At 39.1% G+C, this 18,523-nt stretch overlaps 1 protein-coding gene across 1 annotated transcript; it reads left to right on the forward strand.

Annotated features, from left to right (window-relative positions):
• Positions 1–3,746: 3,746 nt before the first annotated feature.
• FAM198B (family with sequence similarity 198 member B) lies at positions 3,747–17,178 on the forward strand. The gene is made up of 5 exons (XM_026041706.1): positions 3,747–3,823; positions 4,456–5,738; positions 11,504–11,718; positions 15,947–16,173; positions 16,852–17,178. The coding sequence occupies exons 2-5, from the start codon at positions 4,742–4,744 to the stop codon at positions 17,057–17,059; spliced, it is 1,647 nt and encodes a 548-aa protein (XP_025897491.1). The 5' UTR covers positions 3,747–3,823; positions 4,456–4,741; the 3' UTR covers positions 17,060–17,178.
• The last annotated feature ends 1,345 nt before the right edge of the window (positions 17,179–18,523 follow it).

Below are 18,523 nucleotides of genomic sequence, written 5' to 3' on the forward strand. Positions count from 1 at the left end.
GCAGCTGAGCTTTAAGATCGTTTGCAGTGCAAGAAGAGTTTTTTTTTTTTTTTTTTTTTTTTTTTTTTTTTTTTTTTTTTTTCCCTGTAAGGATTTGACCCAGACCAATGAAAGCCTAGACCATTAGTCAGCATGTTTAGTCATGAAGCAAACATTTCTGTCTACCCTTTCGGAGGACACTTTCCAGATGGCAGCTCAGATCCATCTCCTTGAAAACACAGCATGAGCCGTCAGAAATAATGTTTCGTATTTGGAAAATCAAATCTGTGTTATGGATAACACAGATAGCAATGATGCACAACTTTTCTCACGAGTAAGTCCTCAGGCCCTTAGACTCTGTAAAGCTAAGACTGTGTCATCCATCACTCATTTTAACATAAATGTCTGTACCTGTGGTATTTAGAGAGATGAACTGCAGAGGTCTCTATGGAAACAGTTTAGCTGTAGYGCATCCAAGGGAAACAACCAGCCTTACTATTCTGGATAGAGACATACTGGCTGTTTTATTGTATTAATAATAATATTGCCGTGTTGTTACAAATGCTTTGTATTCTGCATTTATTTCTTCAGATATGGTATTCATTACCCCCAAAGGCTGTACTTAATCTAGATTAAAGATGGCAGAGGAATACCTAGGATAGCTGTTGTAGGAAAGGATCATGAATAATGATTCAGATGAGATGGAAGAGGCTGTATTGGTAGGATTAAAAAGGATGAAAGAAGTAAAAAGCTGAAAATGAATTCAAATGGGAGGATTATTTATGTGTAAACTACATGAACTGTTTTTAAGAACCTGCAGATGAATTAATGAATCTTGGGAACTTCCAAAAAATGGGTTACTATAGTTCTTGCAGTTTCAGAAATTTGAAACTGGAGCAGAGAGTTTGAGTGACTGGAAGGTGCAGGTTTAGGCTGCCAGCACATGAGTCAGAAGGCAGGAGATTGTGGGTCCTGGTCACTGGCAGAGCGTACTCGTTTCCTGCAGGATGCTGCTCGTGCTGCCCACAGGTTGGCCACACTGTCAGAAGTTAAAACTAACAACAACAACAACAACAAAAAGAAGAAAATAATCACAAATGTGTAATTTGGCTATTCATTTACGTTTTCAAAGGTACATGAAAATACTTGTTAAATTTCTCTCTTCCCTCTACTGCTATTTTCCCATAACACTTTTGATATTCCTGTGCACCTAAATTTAGAAAGAGATAACACTGACCATGGAATATGGGTAGATAAAGAAGTGACAGGAGAAGAAATTGACTTTAATGGATGCAGATGGCAATATCACAAAAATAGTGTAGAGAAAAAAATAGAGACATTGCAGGCTAAATATAGGTAGGCAAAGTACAATAACCGAGGCTAGAATTTGTTCAGATAAGTAGCATTGTTCAGTCTATTCTTTCAAAAAGATTGCTCTGGAATTTTCTATGACCACAAAGAAAGTGCCCTTTCAGCTCAGCAATGCCCTCCACAACAGCTTCAGCCTTGTAATGATTTATAAGAGCGAGCACTGCCAACCTGAACAACAGACATTTTCTTTGTGTCCTCTGAAACACAAAGAAATGTTTGTTTTCCAGGCAAATCCATAGCCATTTCATCCGTGAATTATTCTGTGAAATACTAGTAAGGTTGTGAGCTGTATGTCACAAGAACCAAAAAAGGACTGTTTCTTGATATGTCTGCTTTTAAATATCCAAATATGAAAGTTCGAGGCAAACATCTCCTAAATTATCAGGATATTACATATACAGGATATTCCTGTTTTGTTCAGTTACAGCCACTTTCCATTCCAAAGACTTTAGCCGTACAACATTTAAAGCAGGAGTTATCCATTATCAACATACAAAATAAAGGGAATATTATTGTTTAATCACATTAAAACAAAACAAAAACAAAACAAAACAAAAAAAAACCCAAGAAAACTCACCAGTCAACACTCTGCATAAGCATATTTAAATTTCTAGAGTAAAAAAGAAATCATGAGCAAAAAGCATTACTCCAGGCCCTTTTGCACTCCCCTCCAAGTAATCTCTTAAAGATTTACAGAGGAAGATTGTATAGCTTACAAAATTTAGAAATGTTATAGCAAAAGGAACGGTTAGTTGCCTAAATTGGCTGAGTTTCAGCACTGCTTGATTGTAATGATGAGGTAATGGTATTGCCTACGCGGAAGAACTGCACATTGTAAAACAGCATAATAACTTATCTAAACCAAGTGACTCAGTGCCAATAGCAATATAAGGTAACAAAATAGATGTAATTCTAAGACATTCAAAAGTAGTACTGTGAAGTAAAAGCTTCTTGCTGGATTATTTTCTGTCAAAATCACTGCAAGTCAACACAGAATCCAGAAGGTGTAACTGAAAGATCTAGCTACATGGCATTATTTATCCTTAAAGGTGTGCGCGTATCTTAGGCATTTCAAAGATTTTCTGCACGCTTCTTTGTAAATATGTATGCAATTCTACTGTGAGCTTGTAGTATCTAATTACCCTTATTTTCTCTAATTTTAGCCATGCAATTTTGCTGATACTTTGTACCCTGTGATGTTACAGGAGGTAGTGCTCACTGTGAGCGATTTATAGTGCTCTGTTGGTCAGATGGGCTGGAAAGCTGATGCCTCTCACTTGTGATTGTTCCTCTTTTAGAGGGAGCCCCGAGAGTCTAAACTGATCACAAAATGTCCATCTCTAGCAACTCCTTTGGAGTGTAAAAACCAAGAGCTTTTTTAGTAACTGTAGCCACATATCTGCTGATATTATTGATACACTTCAATTAAAATTTGTTTGAATTAATTATTCTTGTTTGGTAGACATCCCATCAGTCAAATTTGAACTAGAAAAGAGGGAAGAGCTGTAGTGGTCAAAGAGTTTTCCCTGAGAAATCAGTTCTGGAAAAAAAGCAGGCAATAAGAAGGCCCCTTTCATGGTGGAGGGCAGGTTTCAGGGATTCTTAATGCTGCAGGACACATTTTAGACAAAGAGTGAAAAGTGATGACCAGTGGAAAAAAAATCCACCCTTATGAAAAACTCAAATTGGATCCTTCTGAAACATAAACCTTAGTTTATATTTATCACTTTAGTGATATATTTCCCTTGGTATTAATTATGGAAATGAGAGTTTCTCTGTTGGTTTGAATTACAGCAAACATGTACATTTTATTATTTCATGCTCGGAGTAGGCAAGGATTCAGCAGTGACAGCCTCGCCACTGTCTCACTGCTTAATCCTGTGCAGGCCCTCAGCATCTCCCTGCCTCAACTTTTCCATCTGCACAGTGACATGTTATGCCTCTCTTTGGAAAGCACAAAGAGAAAACGCACTCGGTTGTTGCTTAATAGCCTATTTCATAGGAGATTTTAAAAGCCACTGTCTGCTTTTTGTTTTTGACGCAAGAACATATGATTCTCAAATGCTATAAAATTCCAAGGGCCCTTTTTTTTTACTGTAGAAAACGGGAATTTCTTCAGTACGTTTGCATGCAGTGCACTAGAGGGCCCTCAGGAGTTAGAAATGGATGGAATGTGCTTTTAGAAGGCACATACTTCAGAGGACTTTTCATTACAGAATTTAAAATAGAAGTTCCTTTTTTTTTTCTTTTTATAACGTGTGGTTCATGTAAGTTTATTGCAGTTCGTATGCAAACAACCTCTCGGTACAGTTAGCCTCCTAACAGTATTCAGCTAGCAATGAAATAGCAAAAATGTGGACCATACTTCAAAATGCCATATGTGCTAGAATACTTGGGGAACGTCAGCTTTTACTAAGTTATTTGTGTTAGCCTAAGGAATTTACCAGAACAAAGAATGAGACAAGCTGAATAGGTAAGAGATTTTTTTCCTATAATAAGTATACAACGTGTACTTACTGTATTTTTGTTCCTTTGACAGGATGTACAAGTCACTACAATTTTATTTGAAAAACTACAGCCAGATCCTATTTTATGGCTTCACAAGTCTGTAAAGATTAACCATCTTTCACGTTTAATTTGGGCTTATGAAGTGTATGAACTGTATTCATTTTAAACCAGAGACATCTGGCACTGCTAATACTTTTTCTTTTTCTTTCTTTCTTTTTCAGTGTGTGAATATGTGCATATTAAACTGCTAAAGTTTCTGGTTAGTTAATAGTGTATAATTTACATCATTGATATATAACATGAGGTGTAGTGAGGGCTTTGCCTCATAAGAAAAAGGTGATGGTGATCTGGGCTTAACAAACTTTTCTTCTAATGTTGGAATACAAGTGAGATTGCCAATTAAATCTGCATTTCCTGAGGTTGGTATTTAATTAATACTGTAATTAGAAAGTGAAAGATGTATGCTAGCATGTCTGTAGATGCATTCTGGCTGTCTCAGCTAAAACTTCTCTGTGTCTCTTAAATWTTAGCTTCGCAGATGCTGTATTACTTATGTGAATAATGAAATGTTCCTACTGATTCTTTTCTTTTTGGCAGTTTCAAAGGGGAACTTCAGCTATTTTAGAGCACAAGTCAGTAAACTCTGCTTACGTAGTTGCCTCCATTCATTCTCTGAAGCCAATCACTTCCCCTGTGGCGGCTGATAAGAATTTAACAGCTTGCTGAGGTGGAGTGTCAGTATCCTTAGTACTAAACACATTCCCAGGCACATCAGTAGCCTCTGTCCATCACCCATGCTGGAAGCTGCTTGGAAAAGGAGAAGTAGAAATCGGGGAAGGGAAATCATGCATCATCATCCTGGCTGGAACGTACTGAAGACTTTATGCTTTTTTCATCATGTGGATTCGCTGGAGAAATGACCTTCTTTGATCAGCCAGGGAAAACCAAAAACTGGTTAATTTGCCCCCTGTGCCCACCACGAGTGCTGAGGCTCTGGACCTGCAGGCGCCTGAGGACAAGGAGGAATCTGCTTGTGGGCACAGCCTGCGTGATCTACCTGGGCTTCCTCGTCAGTCAAGTGGGGCACGTTTTGCCCCAGCACAAAGGAGGACCCTCGAAGAGCAGCTCCAGAAGTCTCCAGGATGTTGCCCAGACTCCTTTTCTGGGCATCCCACTGGATGGCACCCTCTCACCACCCAACTTCCAGGAGCCCCAGCTGGGTGGCAATGGCACCTCCGTGCCACCCAACGTGGTTTACATCACCCTGCGGTCCAAGCGCAGCAAGCCTGCCAACATCAGGGGCACCGTGAGGCCAAAGCGCAGGAAGAAGCATGCCGYCCCTCTGGCCTACGGGCAGCACTTCCCAAAAGCTGCTTTCCCTGGCCGGGAGGAGACCTTCGGCCAGCAACCAGGACGGGCCGCGCGTGCCGCGGGCACGGCGGGAGCAGCGCCCGCTCCAGGGACCGGGAGGTACCACCTGGATGAGCATAGGGATGCAGAAGTGGCCATCAGGGGGAGGGCTGGCAGGAGACCTTGGGGGGTTCCTGGAGGTGTGAAGGCACAGCCCCAGGCCCAGGAAAGCAATATCAGGATTTACAGCAAGAGCTCTCCCTCTTGGCTGAGCAAAGACGACATCCTAAGCATGCGCGTGCTGGCAGACGCTCCCATAGAGAGCATCCAAGAAGAACCTTCCCATAACGGAGTCCTGGTAGTATTTGGGAAGGGCTCCCACCCGCCAGGAGCCGCCTGCGATCACGGGCACTGCGGCGTCATCAAAAGACCCCTCGACATGAGCGAGGTGTTTGCCTTTCATTTGGATAGGATCTTGGGGCTAAACAGGAGCCTGCCCTCGGTAAGCAGGAAATCGGAGTTCTTCYCAGGTAACGCATTCCTGTGATTTTCAGCTTCCAGGTGGGGTGCTGAGCTTTCCCTCCCCTTCCACATTAGCAGTGGGACAGCAGCAGGCTTTTAACTCCTGCTAGGCTGAGAACTAATCCTCTTGTTACAGAGGAGTAAAGCCGATGGCTGTACATAACTTACGCAGGGCTATTGTCCAGTGCAAAGGGATGCAACACCCTGGAGCTTACTCAGTAGGAAAACGGAATTGCTGAGAGCAATAACAATTTGCTCTCCATAAAAGACTGGAGTGAGAGAAAAAAAAATAAAGACAAATAAAAAAAAATGTCTTGGACAAATTTCACATAATTCATATTTCTATATATTCATCTCTGTGGAATAAATGGTAGGAAAGAAGTTTTGTATGTAGCCAGCCTGCTGTGAGAGATAAGGGAAGTTTTGAAGCAGGTTAATGCAGCTCCAGGGGCACGAATACCCCTGGGAACTGAAACATAGAAAAAGGTCATCCCTCTCCCCTCATAATTTAAAAAGTTTCCTGTATCTCATTGAATCCTGCTTGACATTTTGAGATGTGTTACACATCTCATCTGCACACATTTATATTGTGTAGACAGAAATAATACACAATAGACATTGGAATATTCTTGTAGCATGACTCACGTAAACAGATTTCAATTAAAAGCTTGATATTTTTTGTCCTAAGCTGAAATTAAAGATAGATTTTAGACATACAGTGTGAGATAGAAATAACCCTACTTTTAACATTGCTATCTTGTTGAACATGTCTTCAGCCTTTTATTTTTATATGTCACAATTCCCAATCCAAAAGGTCTACATTGTCTTTTAATGAATCACTGCTAAAGTGGGTAGCTATCTGTTTTTGCTGTGCATTTGTCGCTGCTGAAATTAGCTTATACAAAATATTTTTAATATTAGTCTGCATTTCTTCAAACAAAGGGGTAAAGCAGGAATGCCTTTCTAAAATGGGACAGCCGGAAGAGGACCTCATGACCTCTGATTTGGTCCTGCCTTGCAAACCTTCCCTTTGGCAGCCTGCACAGCAACGTGAACGAATCTCTAGGAACAAGAGTCCGGTGGCTTTTGAGTATTGTTAATACTCGCATGGAGCATGGAAGATGCACAGCTCATTTTTAGGAACAGGCTGAGGAGCTGTCAGGAGCACTCGAGGCAGCTCAGTGAGAGGAGCTCTCAGTGTGGCTGGCARATGCCAGGCTGCGAGCTCAATGTTGCACTGAGGCAGCAACTGCGCCTTGGGCTGCCCGCTGTCACTCACCCCTCAGCACGTTTTGAGCTCTCTGGGGCAGAGGGAGGGTCATTCTGCTCTCTTTAATTCTCTTTTCCTCATAACTGGTCATGTTCCTATAGCAAAAAGCGTGTTGCTAGGTGATGGGGAGGGAAATAACATTCCTTATTTCGGTCTCGTTTCATTTTTTCCAGCTAAAGGGTGAGCAGAGGATTTGGAGCAGTTACTGTACCTTATCTCTCCCCACTCCTCATTTAGCCTGGAAACATGTGGGAGCTCATAGGCCTCCTATCTAGTTGAGCTCATTAACATTTGCATGCTTTTATTTGGCATAATCTCTTAAATGAACTATACATTTTAATAGAAAGCATCTTTGTGAAAATGAACAAAAATATATCCTTAAAATCAATGTGAACAGTGAACAAATCCATCTCTATAACACGCATTCAAGTTTAGATGGGCACTCCAAATGTTTTTACAGGGCTGCTCGTGTGAATCATGATTTTCATATGGGAAAGAAAACAATCCGGGCGTAGGGGCAGTGCCTGTGTATGTGCACAGCTCCTGGGCTGACGCATCTCTCTCCGTGACACATCCCTTTAGCTTGCCTCAGTGGTGATGTGATAGAATGAGACAGGTTTGATGTAGCATTAAAATCTTAAAAAATGGGCTTCTCAAAACTGTCACTTGTTTTGTCGAAAGCACTTTCAAAGAAGCACTTAGTAAATCCCTGTACAGATTTGGCTTCCTTTATTCCCACAATTCCCCTACTGATTTTTTTTTTAAAGGTGGACACAATATTGGATGCCAGTGGCACTGTGTCTACTGGCATTCTCTAGTTAATGGTAAACCCTTTGCAGTGTTAACTTGTCTACTGCACATGGGCAGGAAAATCTGGCAGGATAATTGTTTTGCTCATTTTTATGACCGATTGGACAAATGTAAGAAACCTGGGGAACACAAATGGGTGAAGCCTTTTTTTTTTTGAATTTCATGTTACAAACTAAGAAACTGTGATTCCGAGTACATGCAAGTAGATATTAATTACTAGCAATGCTAAATGCAAAAATGCCCTGTAAGAGCTAAGAACAAACAAGTCTTGTAGGATCATTACTTGAACKTCCAAACCTAAGATACCAAAGAGATTCACTTAAATAACCGTGTTTGGGGTCAGTGCTTGAAAGCACAGCCTGATCTTAGTGAGTTTGCACAGAAGCCAAGTAAAACAGCTGCACAGGTTGCCTGCAGGCAGCACCAGCGTCTGCAGAGCAGGAGGATGTCAATGCTTCCCAAACTGCTTTGGGAGAGAGGGACATCGGCTCTTCGGCCCCTAGGGCCATGGCCAAGCTCAGCACAAACCTAGGGCCAAGCTCAGCGCAAACCTAGGGCCAAGCTCAGCACAAAGCTACTGCCAGCCTAGACCTCTTGCCCAGGGCCTGAGCTACCCACGTGGTGCCCAGCGCCCCAGCTCTGCAGCCTGCAGACCTGGGCTAAGCGTGGGCGATCCTGTGCTGGGAGGAATAAGCACAGCTGAACTCCAGTTCAGTGGGCTTTTTTAGCTGAACGTGGAAAAACAATGTTTGCTTAGAATGGCTTTTATTTTAAAATGTGCAAGAAATTACTCATTTGAGTAACACCCACCATGGTTAGCATTGTGCAAGTACATGAAAGGCCCAGCTGTGACAGATGGCTCTATTGATCATACCTGTCATTTTGCTTTGCTGGGCTCTAAATGATGATAAATGGAACCACAGATTTTTCTGTTACAGCTGCAGTCTTGGCTGCAGCCATGTTTTRTTATGTATAATTCTCCATCTTCCATGATCTTTATACCAATCCCTCTCATCCTACCAAAGTTATCCCCTACCAGACTAAGTTACCCCTTATACTAACGTGCACAAAATATATATTTATTTCTAGTATGGCAGTGGTAAACTATGTTGCATTACAGCAAGATGACAAGCTTGAGAACACTTTAAATATCATTTGAATTTTTTTTTTGACATTTTCATGAACTGAGATTTTTGAAGACATTTTTCTTGTGAGAAAGTTAGAGAAAATGTTTTAGATGTGCAAGAGTAACATTTGCAAGAGCATCAGCACAGTTAAGAAGTACAGCCCATCCACTGTGGAATGGGGATGTCTTAAGTGATGCCTCTGAGGAAGCAGCTCTGCAGTGACACGTTAACTGTGAGCGCAGCAGCAGACCAGGGTTAGTAGAGAGGCACAGCGGGATACACTGGACTCTGGGACACAGGGACACACTGGAGTGACTCCCAAAGGTGCTGAACTGCCTCCATCTCTGATTCATGGTTGGGCTGAACTTTTCTCTGCTCAGTGAACATCAGCTCTGTCCTCAGGAGGTTTAAATCAGAACTTCACTGACTTCAGTGAGGTAAAGCCAATGCATGCAGCTGTTAGTCAACCCCCTTATCTGTTTTCATTCAGTATCTTCATGTTTTTCCTGAAAGTGTCAGCAGTTTGAGTTACTGCTTTTTATTGAAGCTCCTGTTCCATATTCCTGTAGTTCAGTTTATGTTACAAAGTTAAAAGGTTTTGTTCTGGCTCATCTTTTTTGCTCCCATTTCCTGTGAATCACAAACACATCCTGTATTTAGCCCTGGTATTTTAAAAATCTCTCTTTTTTTTTTTTTTTTTTTTTCTTACTGGAAACTGGCAAGGTATTGTTCATATTTTTCAAGTATTTAAAATACTATTGTTTATTGTGTCTCTGGGGTAGACAAGAGATGTTGTTTTGCTGGAAGACTGTTAATGTATTTGGTTTGTGGAAAAGTACAGAAATACTTGTATAAGCTGTTATTAGGGATATGAAAATAGATGAGCTTGGGTTCTGAAGAGAAATGTTCCTTTTTTTTTTTTGGTGAAATTTCATAATTATGCTTATATAGACTTAGTCCAAGCAGTTTGGAGAAGCATCATAGTGAGTAGCTAAACTGACTTGGCCAAAGTCAGTATCAGTGATGAAACCAGTCGGGATGAGAGATTCCAGAGATGTGGAAAGGGCCAGGGTTTCCCAAGGTAGATTCCTAAGTCCAGATTCAGGTATCTCAGTAAGAGGCTTGATTTGGGATGTTCAGCATTTTTTAGCAGAGGAAAGAAGGTGATGCAAGGTGCTGATAAAGGTAGTACAGATGATCATAATGCTATATATAATTTTATATATGTATATACACACACACACAGAAATATATATATACACACACACATACACACAAAAAGAGGGCCATTCCCAATAGAAATTGCTATTCTGCTTGTCAGTGTGTGAGGTTCATCAGGCTTTGTTGTCAGAACAAGACTGATGGTCACATATGATTCACTGATAGTTATGAGGAAAGATCATTCCTTACCTTTGCCGATCAGTCGACATCCTTTGAACAGGCTGACTTGATTCAGGTGTGTAGAGACTGATTTTTAACAGAGCATGCACATTAGCACCCTTTCACTTGCCTCGCTGTTGGTCACCAGTCATCGTTTTCTGCAGCCTTCTCTGAGCTTTTATACAGAGGAGGTATTTCCTCCTCTGTATACCAATGCATCTTTTTGGGGGTTCTATCTGCATTCTTAAAAAGAGAATTATTTTCTTTTAAAGTACAAGAAACAGTCAGTCCAGGATAGTAAGGCAGCAATAGATGTGCTGCAATAGCAGTGAAAAGGACAATTCCACTTCCCTAAGTAGATACATAATGCCTATTATTTGATATTAGGTGAAATATATTTATTAGTTCTTACATAGGAAAAGCTTATGTTAAGCTTTTGCAGAAGCTTTTTATTCCACTCTATTAAAAAAGTTCAGACTCCAAATACTTGAATTTACCAAAGCTAAGGTGCTTAACGGTTGCAGGTTAGAGTAGAATATTATTTATACAGACTTAAAGAACTGGTCCAAAATATCTGCTACATAAAACAGATATCACATGTATTATAGCTGAGTAATATAAAAATACATGCCTAGGTGTTTATTAATGCTATGCTCACTCTCCAGCATTCTCATATATCACCTCTGAGCTGTGAAATCATACATTATAGSCCTAAAATACAAAGGATGACAAAATAAATCCACTTTTAATATAGGATTTGTAGTCATTCTTTGCCACACAGAGGAAGATCTTTGAGCCAAGTTTTCAGCTCTCGTAAACCATCGTCAGTTCACAGGAATCACGGAACTGTTACAGCACTTATTTACAGGCTCTTAATCTACCTACAAAATTTTTAATAGTTTGGTTTAGTATATGATTTTATGTGATCCATTCCTTATTTCAAACAGAAAAAGCTTCTGTACACTGAGTTCATTCAGAATGTCTGTTTTTTCCATTCCTGTGGTGACTGATTTTAGATGTGGAAAAAAACCACGTTAACCAAAGGATGTCAAATCATTAAGCACTGGTATTTTTTATACCACATCTGTAAAGCATCTGTAAAACGCTATAATTGTGGATGTATAGAGAATGATCATGACTTATTCCAACATGAATAGTAATGATTCTATTTTTGTCTTTTTCTCAGACAGTCAAGCCTGCCCTGTTATTCTCTGGGATCCCACACTGAGTCCAACAGATAATTTTACCCATTCTTCAGTGAGATTAACGTGGGGGAGATATCAGCAGCTATTGAAGCAGAAATGCTGGCAGAATGGTAAAATACCCAAAGCTGAATGGGGCTGTACTGAAATCCATCATCATGAGTGGTCCAAGATGGCACTCTTTGATTTTCTTCTGCAGGTAAAATATTCACTGAATACAAATATCACCCCCGAAAGAGTCATTTTGAGCAGAAACAGGATTTTTAGAAAAGTTAATTTCCTTTTTCTATTAATTGGGGAAAACAGGCATTTACCCAGTTTGAGCTTTTTTCTTATGGTTTCTTAATTTTCAAGAACTTAAAAACTCAACTTGTACTTAAGGAAAAGCGACAGGATCTTGACAGTCTCATTTTCTAAGAAAAAGCAAAGGCTTTTAGGTCAAGTTACGTTTACTGTACCTTTGAAGTGGGCATGCTCTTCTAGTGCTTATAGTCTCAATTATATTTGTAACCATAAGACATTATTTTYGGTGCCTCCCCACCTACCTCCCCAGTGTAATTTCTTGARTGAGAAAGGGTTTGTACATTTGTTTTTGGTCAATTGAAAAGTGTAAACAGAGAGCAATTATACTAGTCATGTTTTATTCTATTTAAAAACTTGACAAGTGCCCTAAACTTTTGATTTACTATGAGGAAAGAGCAAAGCAGTAACTAATGAATAACATGGCTGCTCTTTCTCAATTAGGTACTGGGCATAATCATTAGCTCTCCAGATAGCACCAAACTAGGGCATCCTAGTCGTGTCCTATGTGACCAGAGCTACCAGAATTGTGAAGGGCATTAACACAYTGCCTGAATTAATAAGGAATGAGCCCACTCCCTGACTGGATGTTAATATTATGCCTTTGGGTTATCACATTACTTCAATTTGTCCCTGCCTGGCAGAGAGATCTGGGTAACTGAGCCTCCTGCAGCAGATACTACTGCACGTAGCGATGTTTGTTTTAAAAAGTACAATGATTATTTATATGCACTCTTTTTGATTGTTCATGTAATTCAAATTTTTATGAAGTTACTTATCTTGAGACAGGAAAACCATGGCTTTGCTTATTCATAGTCTGTGTCCCCTTTTCCCCACACTTCTCAATTCTGTAACAGGATGAATGGATGTTTCCATTTTTTGGAGTTCTACTTTTGCAGACTTGTTAAATATAGAACATGAAATTCTATTCCAAAAATAGATTGTCACTTGTTTAATGACTCCATCTCTAGTCTCACTATGAGTGAGTAACTTTTGGAATCTGATATAAAGTCATATGTGAGCTATAAAGATGCTAAACATAGTAATGCTCCTATAAGAACAGTAGGGAATATGTCCAATTTAAAAATATTTCCATGTCATTGTTTTCTTGTTTAACAGCTTAAAAAGTTTCATGAGCTCTGGACTGGTTTCTACTTTTAAGGTCTCCATGAAAAGTTTTTAAACATCATAGAACTCCTATTAGAGTTCTCGAGTTCAGAAGGAGAGATAAGGAGAGATCAGTTATAAAATAACAGAATTGGACAATGCATTTAAAAAAAAAAATCTTGAAAAATATCCAGTATCCCAGAGTATTTTACACTAAGCAATTGCCAGGTAAGAAATTGTATCAAAAAGTGAGCAAGTTTAATCTTTCTCCAAGATTAARCATTTATCTGGCTGCCCTCAGACCCTACTGTTGGGTTTATTAACTGAACCTGAAAGCAATAGCAATTAAAAATGCCAAGAATGRTTTCAGGGTTAAAAATGCCAAAGCTGGAGTCTATAACACTGATAAACTCATCAGTATTCTAGTACTTTTATGTATCAATTCATTAAGAAGCTTTGGTTACTTAGCAACTAACTAAATGTCTTGCAAATACTGCCCTTGAATACAAATATTTGGCTCATCACACCACCAGGTATTTGACTTTCAATGAAAGCCCATCATATTGATTATTTTGAGGGAAAGGTGGGGGCATGACTTTAATTAAAGATGTTTGCCCATCTATAGTTTTTGCAAATTGATATGTATGCCTCTACATTGGAAAAGACTGAAGCCTACTCACAGCTCCTTGTTTATGTTTGTGTATGTGGATGTATATACATTTACGTACATAAAAATCGAAGTACCTTTAATTAAGAGATTGTTCCAAAAGCTCCTTCCCTACAGTATCCTGTTCAGAGTCTGCAGAGATCATTCAAACAGGGACAGCACTTGTGGAATCCTCCTGGACAGAATCAGAAGAAAATTACTATTTGCAAAGTGATTTAATAAAAATAAATCATCACAGAAACACATTCCCACTTTCTTTTTCTTCTCTTCATGTGAGATGATTTCATTTKAGATCAATCAGAATGAATGAAGCAGTCAAAATATAGTGAATTTAGAAAATGGTAACTGACATATATAAGAACTGATTCATGAAGCAAGATTAAAATGAATGTGTAACATGCCTAAGCAGTGCCTATGTTGCAGAGATACAGTAACAGGCTTAAGTTTTCTGAGTATGAACATCAAGAAGGCAGAGCAAATATTCATATTGATTAAAAAGGACATCAGTGAGAATAACATTTTGAAGTTGTTCTTAAAGAAACAAACAAACAAACCAGAGAGGATATCAAGACAATATCTTTGCAGTGTGAAGTGTGTTCTGGTAAAGCATGCAACATTATTCTTCTGAGAAAATCTGCTTCATGAATCATCTGGAAATATAGAGCAATGGTTTAAAAAAAAAAAAAAAAAAAAAAAAAAAGAAATCTGTATTAAACATGCTCTTGTCAAAACGGTAGCTTAAGGGCTGTTAATAGATGTTCCCAATTTCTAATTTTAAATACTCAAACATAGGATTAGTCTGAAAAGTGCTTAGAGTTGACCTTCACTTGCCATGTACAAGAACTCAGGTAAAATCAGGTCATAAGCAAAATGGTGTCTTTAGTTAATTTAGTTTTGGATCTCTTATATACATAAATATATGACATAAAATCAACKGTAAACCATTAGGTTTGCAACGTAAGGATTAACTATTAGAATAGGCTAGAATTAATATTGTAATGATGCAAGATATTGTAAAATGCTATCTTGAAGAACATGATCTCATCTACTTCATGCRTGTAGTAAAGTGTGGTGAGGGTAAATTAAGACTATATGTTTGAAGTAACCTATTTGGATGGCCAAGAAGGATTAAAAAATAAAAGTCATCCACTAGCTGCTCATTAGGCTTTAGCCCTTACCTTCATAAACACCTGCCAGCAGGCAGCAAGAGCAGGCTGCTCCCAAAGGAGAGGCCACCCAGGAGCTAAGGGTGCCCACACTGCCTGGCCACAGCGCCCCAGCGCTTGGGCAAGYGGAGCCCAAGAGCCACAGAGCAGGGTGGTGACAGCAACGGATCCCACCCATGGTCCAGCAAACACCACCAGGGGCCCAGTGYGCAAGGACCAATTAATAGGTCAGGCCCAATGCCGAGCCAGGCAACMCAAACAGCAATTCCAGACCAGCAAGTGACAAGACAAGAAGCAGCCCTGCTCCCAGCACAGCTCAGGCCAGGCCTAAGGGGCCAGGCCTGAGCTTAAATGGTGCCCTGGCCCATGGGCGGTGGGTGTGTGAGCAAGGGACCAGGTGAGGCTGTTCAGAGCCATTAAGGCCTTAGGGGCCTGGCCTTCTCAGGCATCTACTCTCAACTAGTCAATATCAGGCCTTTCAAAGAGTGACTTATCCTTCCTAATTTAGACAAATATCCTAAAATAGTGTCCCCAGCTCTGGAAGTGCCTATTTCTTGCCATTGTTGATGAACGGAATATAAATGACTATGTCGGAAGAGCTGCTTAACACTGCTAAAGTTAGACCCAATATACTCCTTCCTAACTGAGTACAGTGCAATGAATAAGCAAAGGTTCACGTGGGTAACAATAGACTAGACCACAATGTCTAGACTGGATAAAGTATATAAAGTATACAGCCCAGGGCAACTTTTTGTAGCTTCTAGTGCTTTATTGTGTCCCTTACTAATCTTTTCAATTAGTTCTTTTTGTGTATTATTCACCAAATAGAGTCCACAAAATGGAGATCCTTCATGCGCATTAGACTGTGCTGTTTCTATTGTGCCAGAGCAGAAAACCTCTAAAAGCTACAGCCTTTTGAAAAACCTTGAACTGTATCCAYCACCTTGTTAGTCCAGTCATGGCTCTAAAACAGATACAATTATGCGGTCTGGGGAATTGCTTCTCATCGTATGTGAAGCATGGGGACCATGTCTTTATCTCCATTTCACTGCTGACTTAGTTTTAATTGTGCTGAGCTTGTTTTCCTGGCAGCTATATTAGTTAGAGATGCCTTTAGTGACACTTTGTTGCAAGTTTTATTGTTTTAATATTGTTTTAATTTGGCGTTCTGCGGTACTTGGTTTCAGATCTATAATCGACTGGACAGGAATTGCTGTGGATTCAGACCTCTCAAGGAAGATTTCTGCATGCAGCAAGGACTGAAGCTGAAGTGTAATGACCAAGATGCTATTGAGCTGATGCACATAGTTCAGAGAAGGCATGACCAAAAGCACTTGGCTTTTATAGGCAATAAGGGTTTCTTTGACAGAAATGAGGACAATCTAGACTTCAAAATACTACAAGGAATCAATGAGTAAGTTTAAAGTTATTAACTTTGTTTTTAAAAAAAGKTTTTTTTTTCTCAATTTTTTTCACTTAAAAGCAAAACCTCTTCTTAACATTTAGAAGGAATAACGCATGAAGGTGCCTAGGTTCTAGGAGAAGGGGGAAGAAGATGGTCCTTCTCYCTAAGCTGCTTAAAAAGGATTATTATATTGTCAGTATTGCATTAGCTCCATTTTTTTCCTCCTACTCTTTTTGTATGGTGGCTTTAATTAGCAAGTAAACCTCACCTCCTTTTACTCTAAACACACTTTTAATATATTACTACTAGCATCCACAAGTTTTCAGGGCATTACAGAACTCCAGAAACTCTGGAGCTCTCCTGAAATTACAGAAATCTCTTCTGAAATCATTTTGCACTACTTTAAATTATCGAACTATAATCTAACAGCATGGGATGTTAAGTTACTGGAATACATAACAACAGCCAAAGCCTCATTTTGTGAAATACTTCYAGCGGATGTGTCTAAAAATATATGATTAATCTCACTGATGTAAAAGAGACAGTTGGCCTGCGTATGGTCAGGCCGGCAWCCAGCTGCTTTGCTGAGTCACCCTCTATATTCATGGAATTGATTGCAAGACCACAACATAAATATTGCAATTCAGAGTGATGACAAAGCTGATGAATTTCTTTGTGCTTTTCCAGATTCCCTGAATCTGCAGTTTCAGTGCTGAGGAGCCAGCGTTTACGTGAGAAGTTGCTTCAGTCTTTGTTCCTTGACAGAGTGTATTGGGAAAGCCAAGGAGGCAGGAAGGGAATTGAAAAGCTTATTGATGTAATAGAAAGGAGGTCCAGAATTCTTCTAACTTATATAAATGCACATGGAGCCAAAGTATTACCCATGAACGAATGAAGTACCCTTGTTTTAAACTGAAAGATAGTCTTCCTAAATATTTTGAGTACAAGTTGTTTTGATGAGTAGATGGATCGTCTGGTATTTTTCATCTATTGATTGCCCAGATTTTATTCACAGAATCATCCTTTAGTTCAAAGAGCTTGTGTAGGAATTCAGCTTTAGCTTTGTGTGAATATGCTGCTAAGTGTACACATATTTTGATTTTGTGAAATTCTTRACACTCATTTTCTAAAACATTATGGAAAAATAGATATAATAGGGATGTCATAAAAAATAAAACAGAAAATTTTTGTACTGTTTGCTCAACTCTAGCCAGCAATTTATATTCTCCATTTCCATGAAGATTAACCACTGTGTGATGATTCTTGCTGATGACTCGCTCCAAGTTATTCCCATAAATAATTTGTTAGAAAACCTTTGCATAAGCACTTTGGATTCTCATCCTTGATCTGAGACAGTGTAACTAAAAGTATTGTATAGTATCCAGTGATACAGCCTGCTATGCCTGATATGCCTTTTATCTGCCTGTTTAAAAACATTCTTATTATCTGTAATTTTTTTTTTTTCAGATAATGGTAAAAGTTATACACTTTCATAGCTACTCCTGTCCTTATGTAGAGTAACAAAATATATGATGTATACATTTAAAATATTTTTGTAAGTGCTTGTGTAATATGATTGCTTCTTGTTAAAAGAAACTGAARTGTTTTATGTCTGTGTTAATGGGGATGTTTAATGTCTTAAATAACTAGAATTCCTTTGCAGATAAAACAGATTCTCATTCTTAGTATATGAATGACTGATAGTAATAATTGTGTTACTAGAAGCAATAGATAGAATATGGAGAGGTAAAGATACTTAATAAAGTTGCAAGGGCTTTCCCATCTAGATCATCTTTTATTTTACTCTGTCGGTAGAGGCAAGATTCAYTGTCTTTTTAAAAACTTTTTTAAAGAAATTCTGGACCTTATTGCCTTGGGAATGTCATGGACTTTTTGATAAGACTGAAGTAAAATTTTACAGGATTTAGATATCATCCCTTTGTTTAAATGTTGCAGCCTACTAGCCAGGTAATTTGTAGCATGGAAACAAAAATGGTACTGTAGTTCACACTGGGACCAGAACCTAGCAAAAGAAGTATGTTCTGGAGCCACTTCACATAGAAATTTCCTGTTATATTTAACATAAATTCCACTCTTTGGTGACTGTAATGACTAATTTCTCCGATTTTCTAGCCTATCTCAGTTTTCTTCCTGCTAAGTAGCTGTTTGATTGGATTACATGTGCCAGGAGATAAGGGCCAAATTTTCAGCTGCTCTGATCATAGACAGGACTGAAACTGCAACAGTCTATCTGATCATTGAAAAAGCCTTTTGAGAACTCTGTCTTCTAGGTTATCCTCTGCTGTCTCTACACATCTCATTCTGGTGTCCAGTCATCTGGCTCATATTGCGCAAATAT

This window comes from Nothoprocta perdicaria, unplaced genomic scaffold, assembly GCF_003342845.1.
Source record: "Nothoprocta perdicaria isolate Ctin4 unplaced genomic scaffold, notPer1 scaffold_29, whole genome shotgun sequence".
NCBI classification, from domain to species: Eukaryota; Metazoa; Chordata; class Aves; order Tinamiformes; family Tinamidae; genus Nothoprocta; species Nothoprocta perdicaria.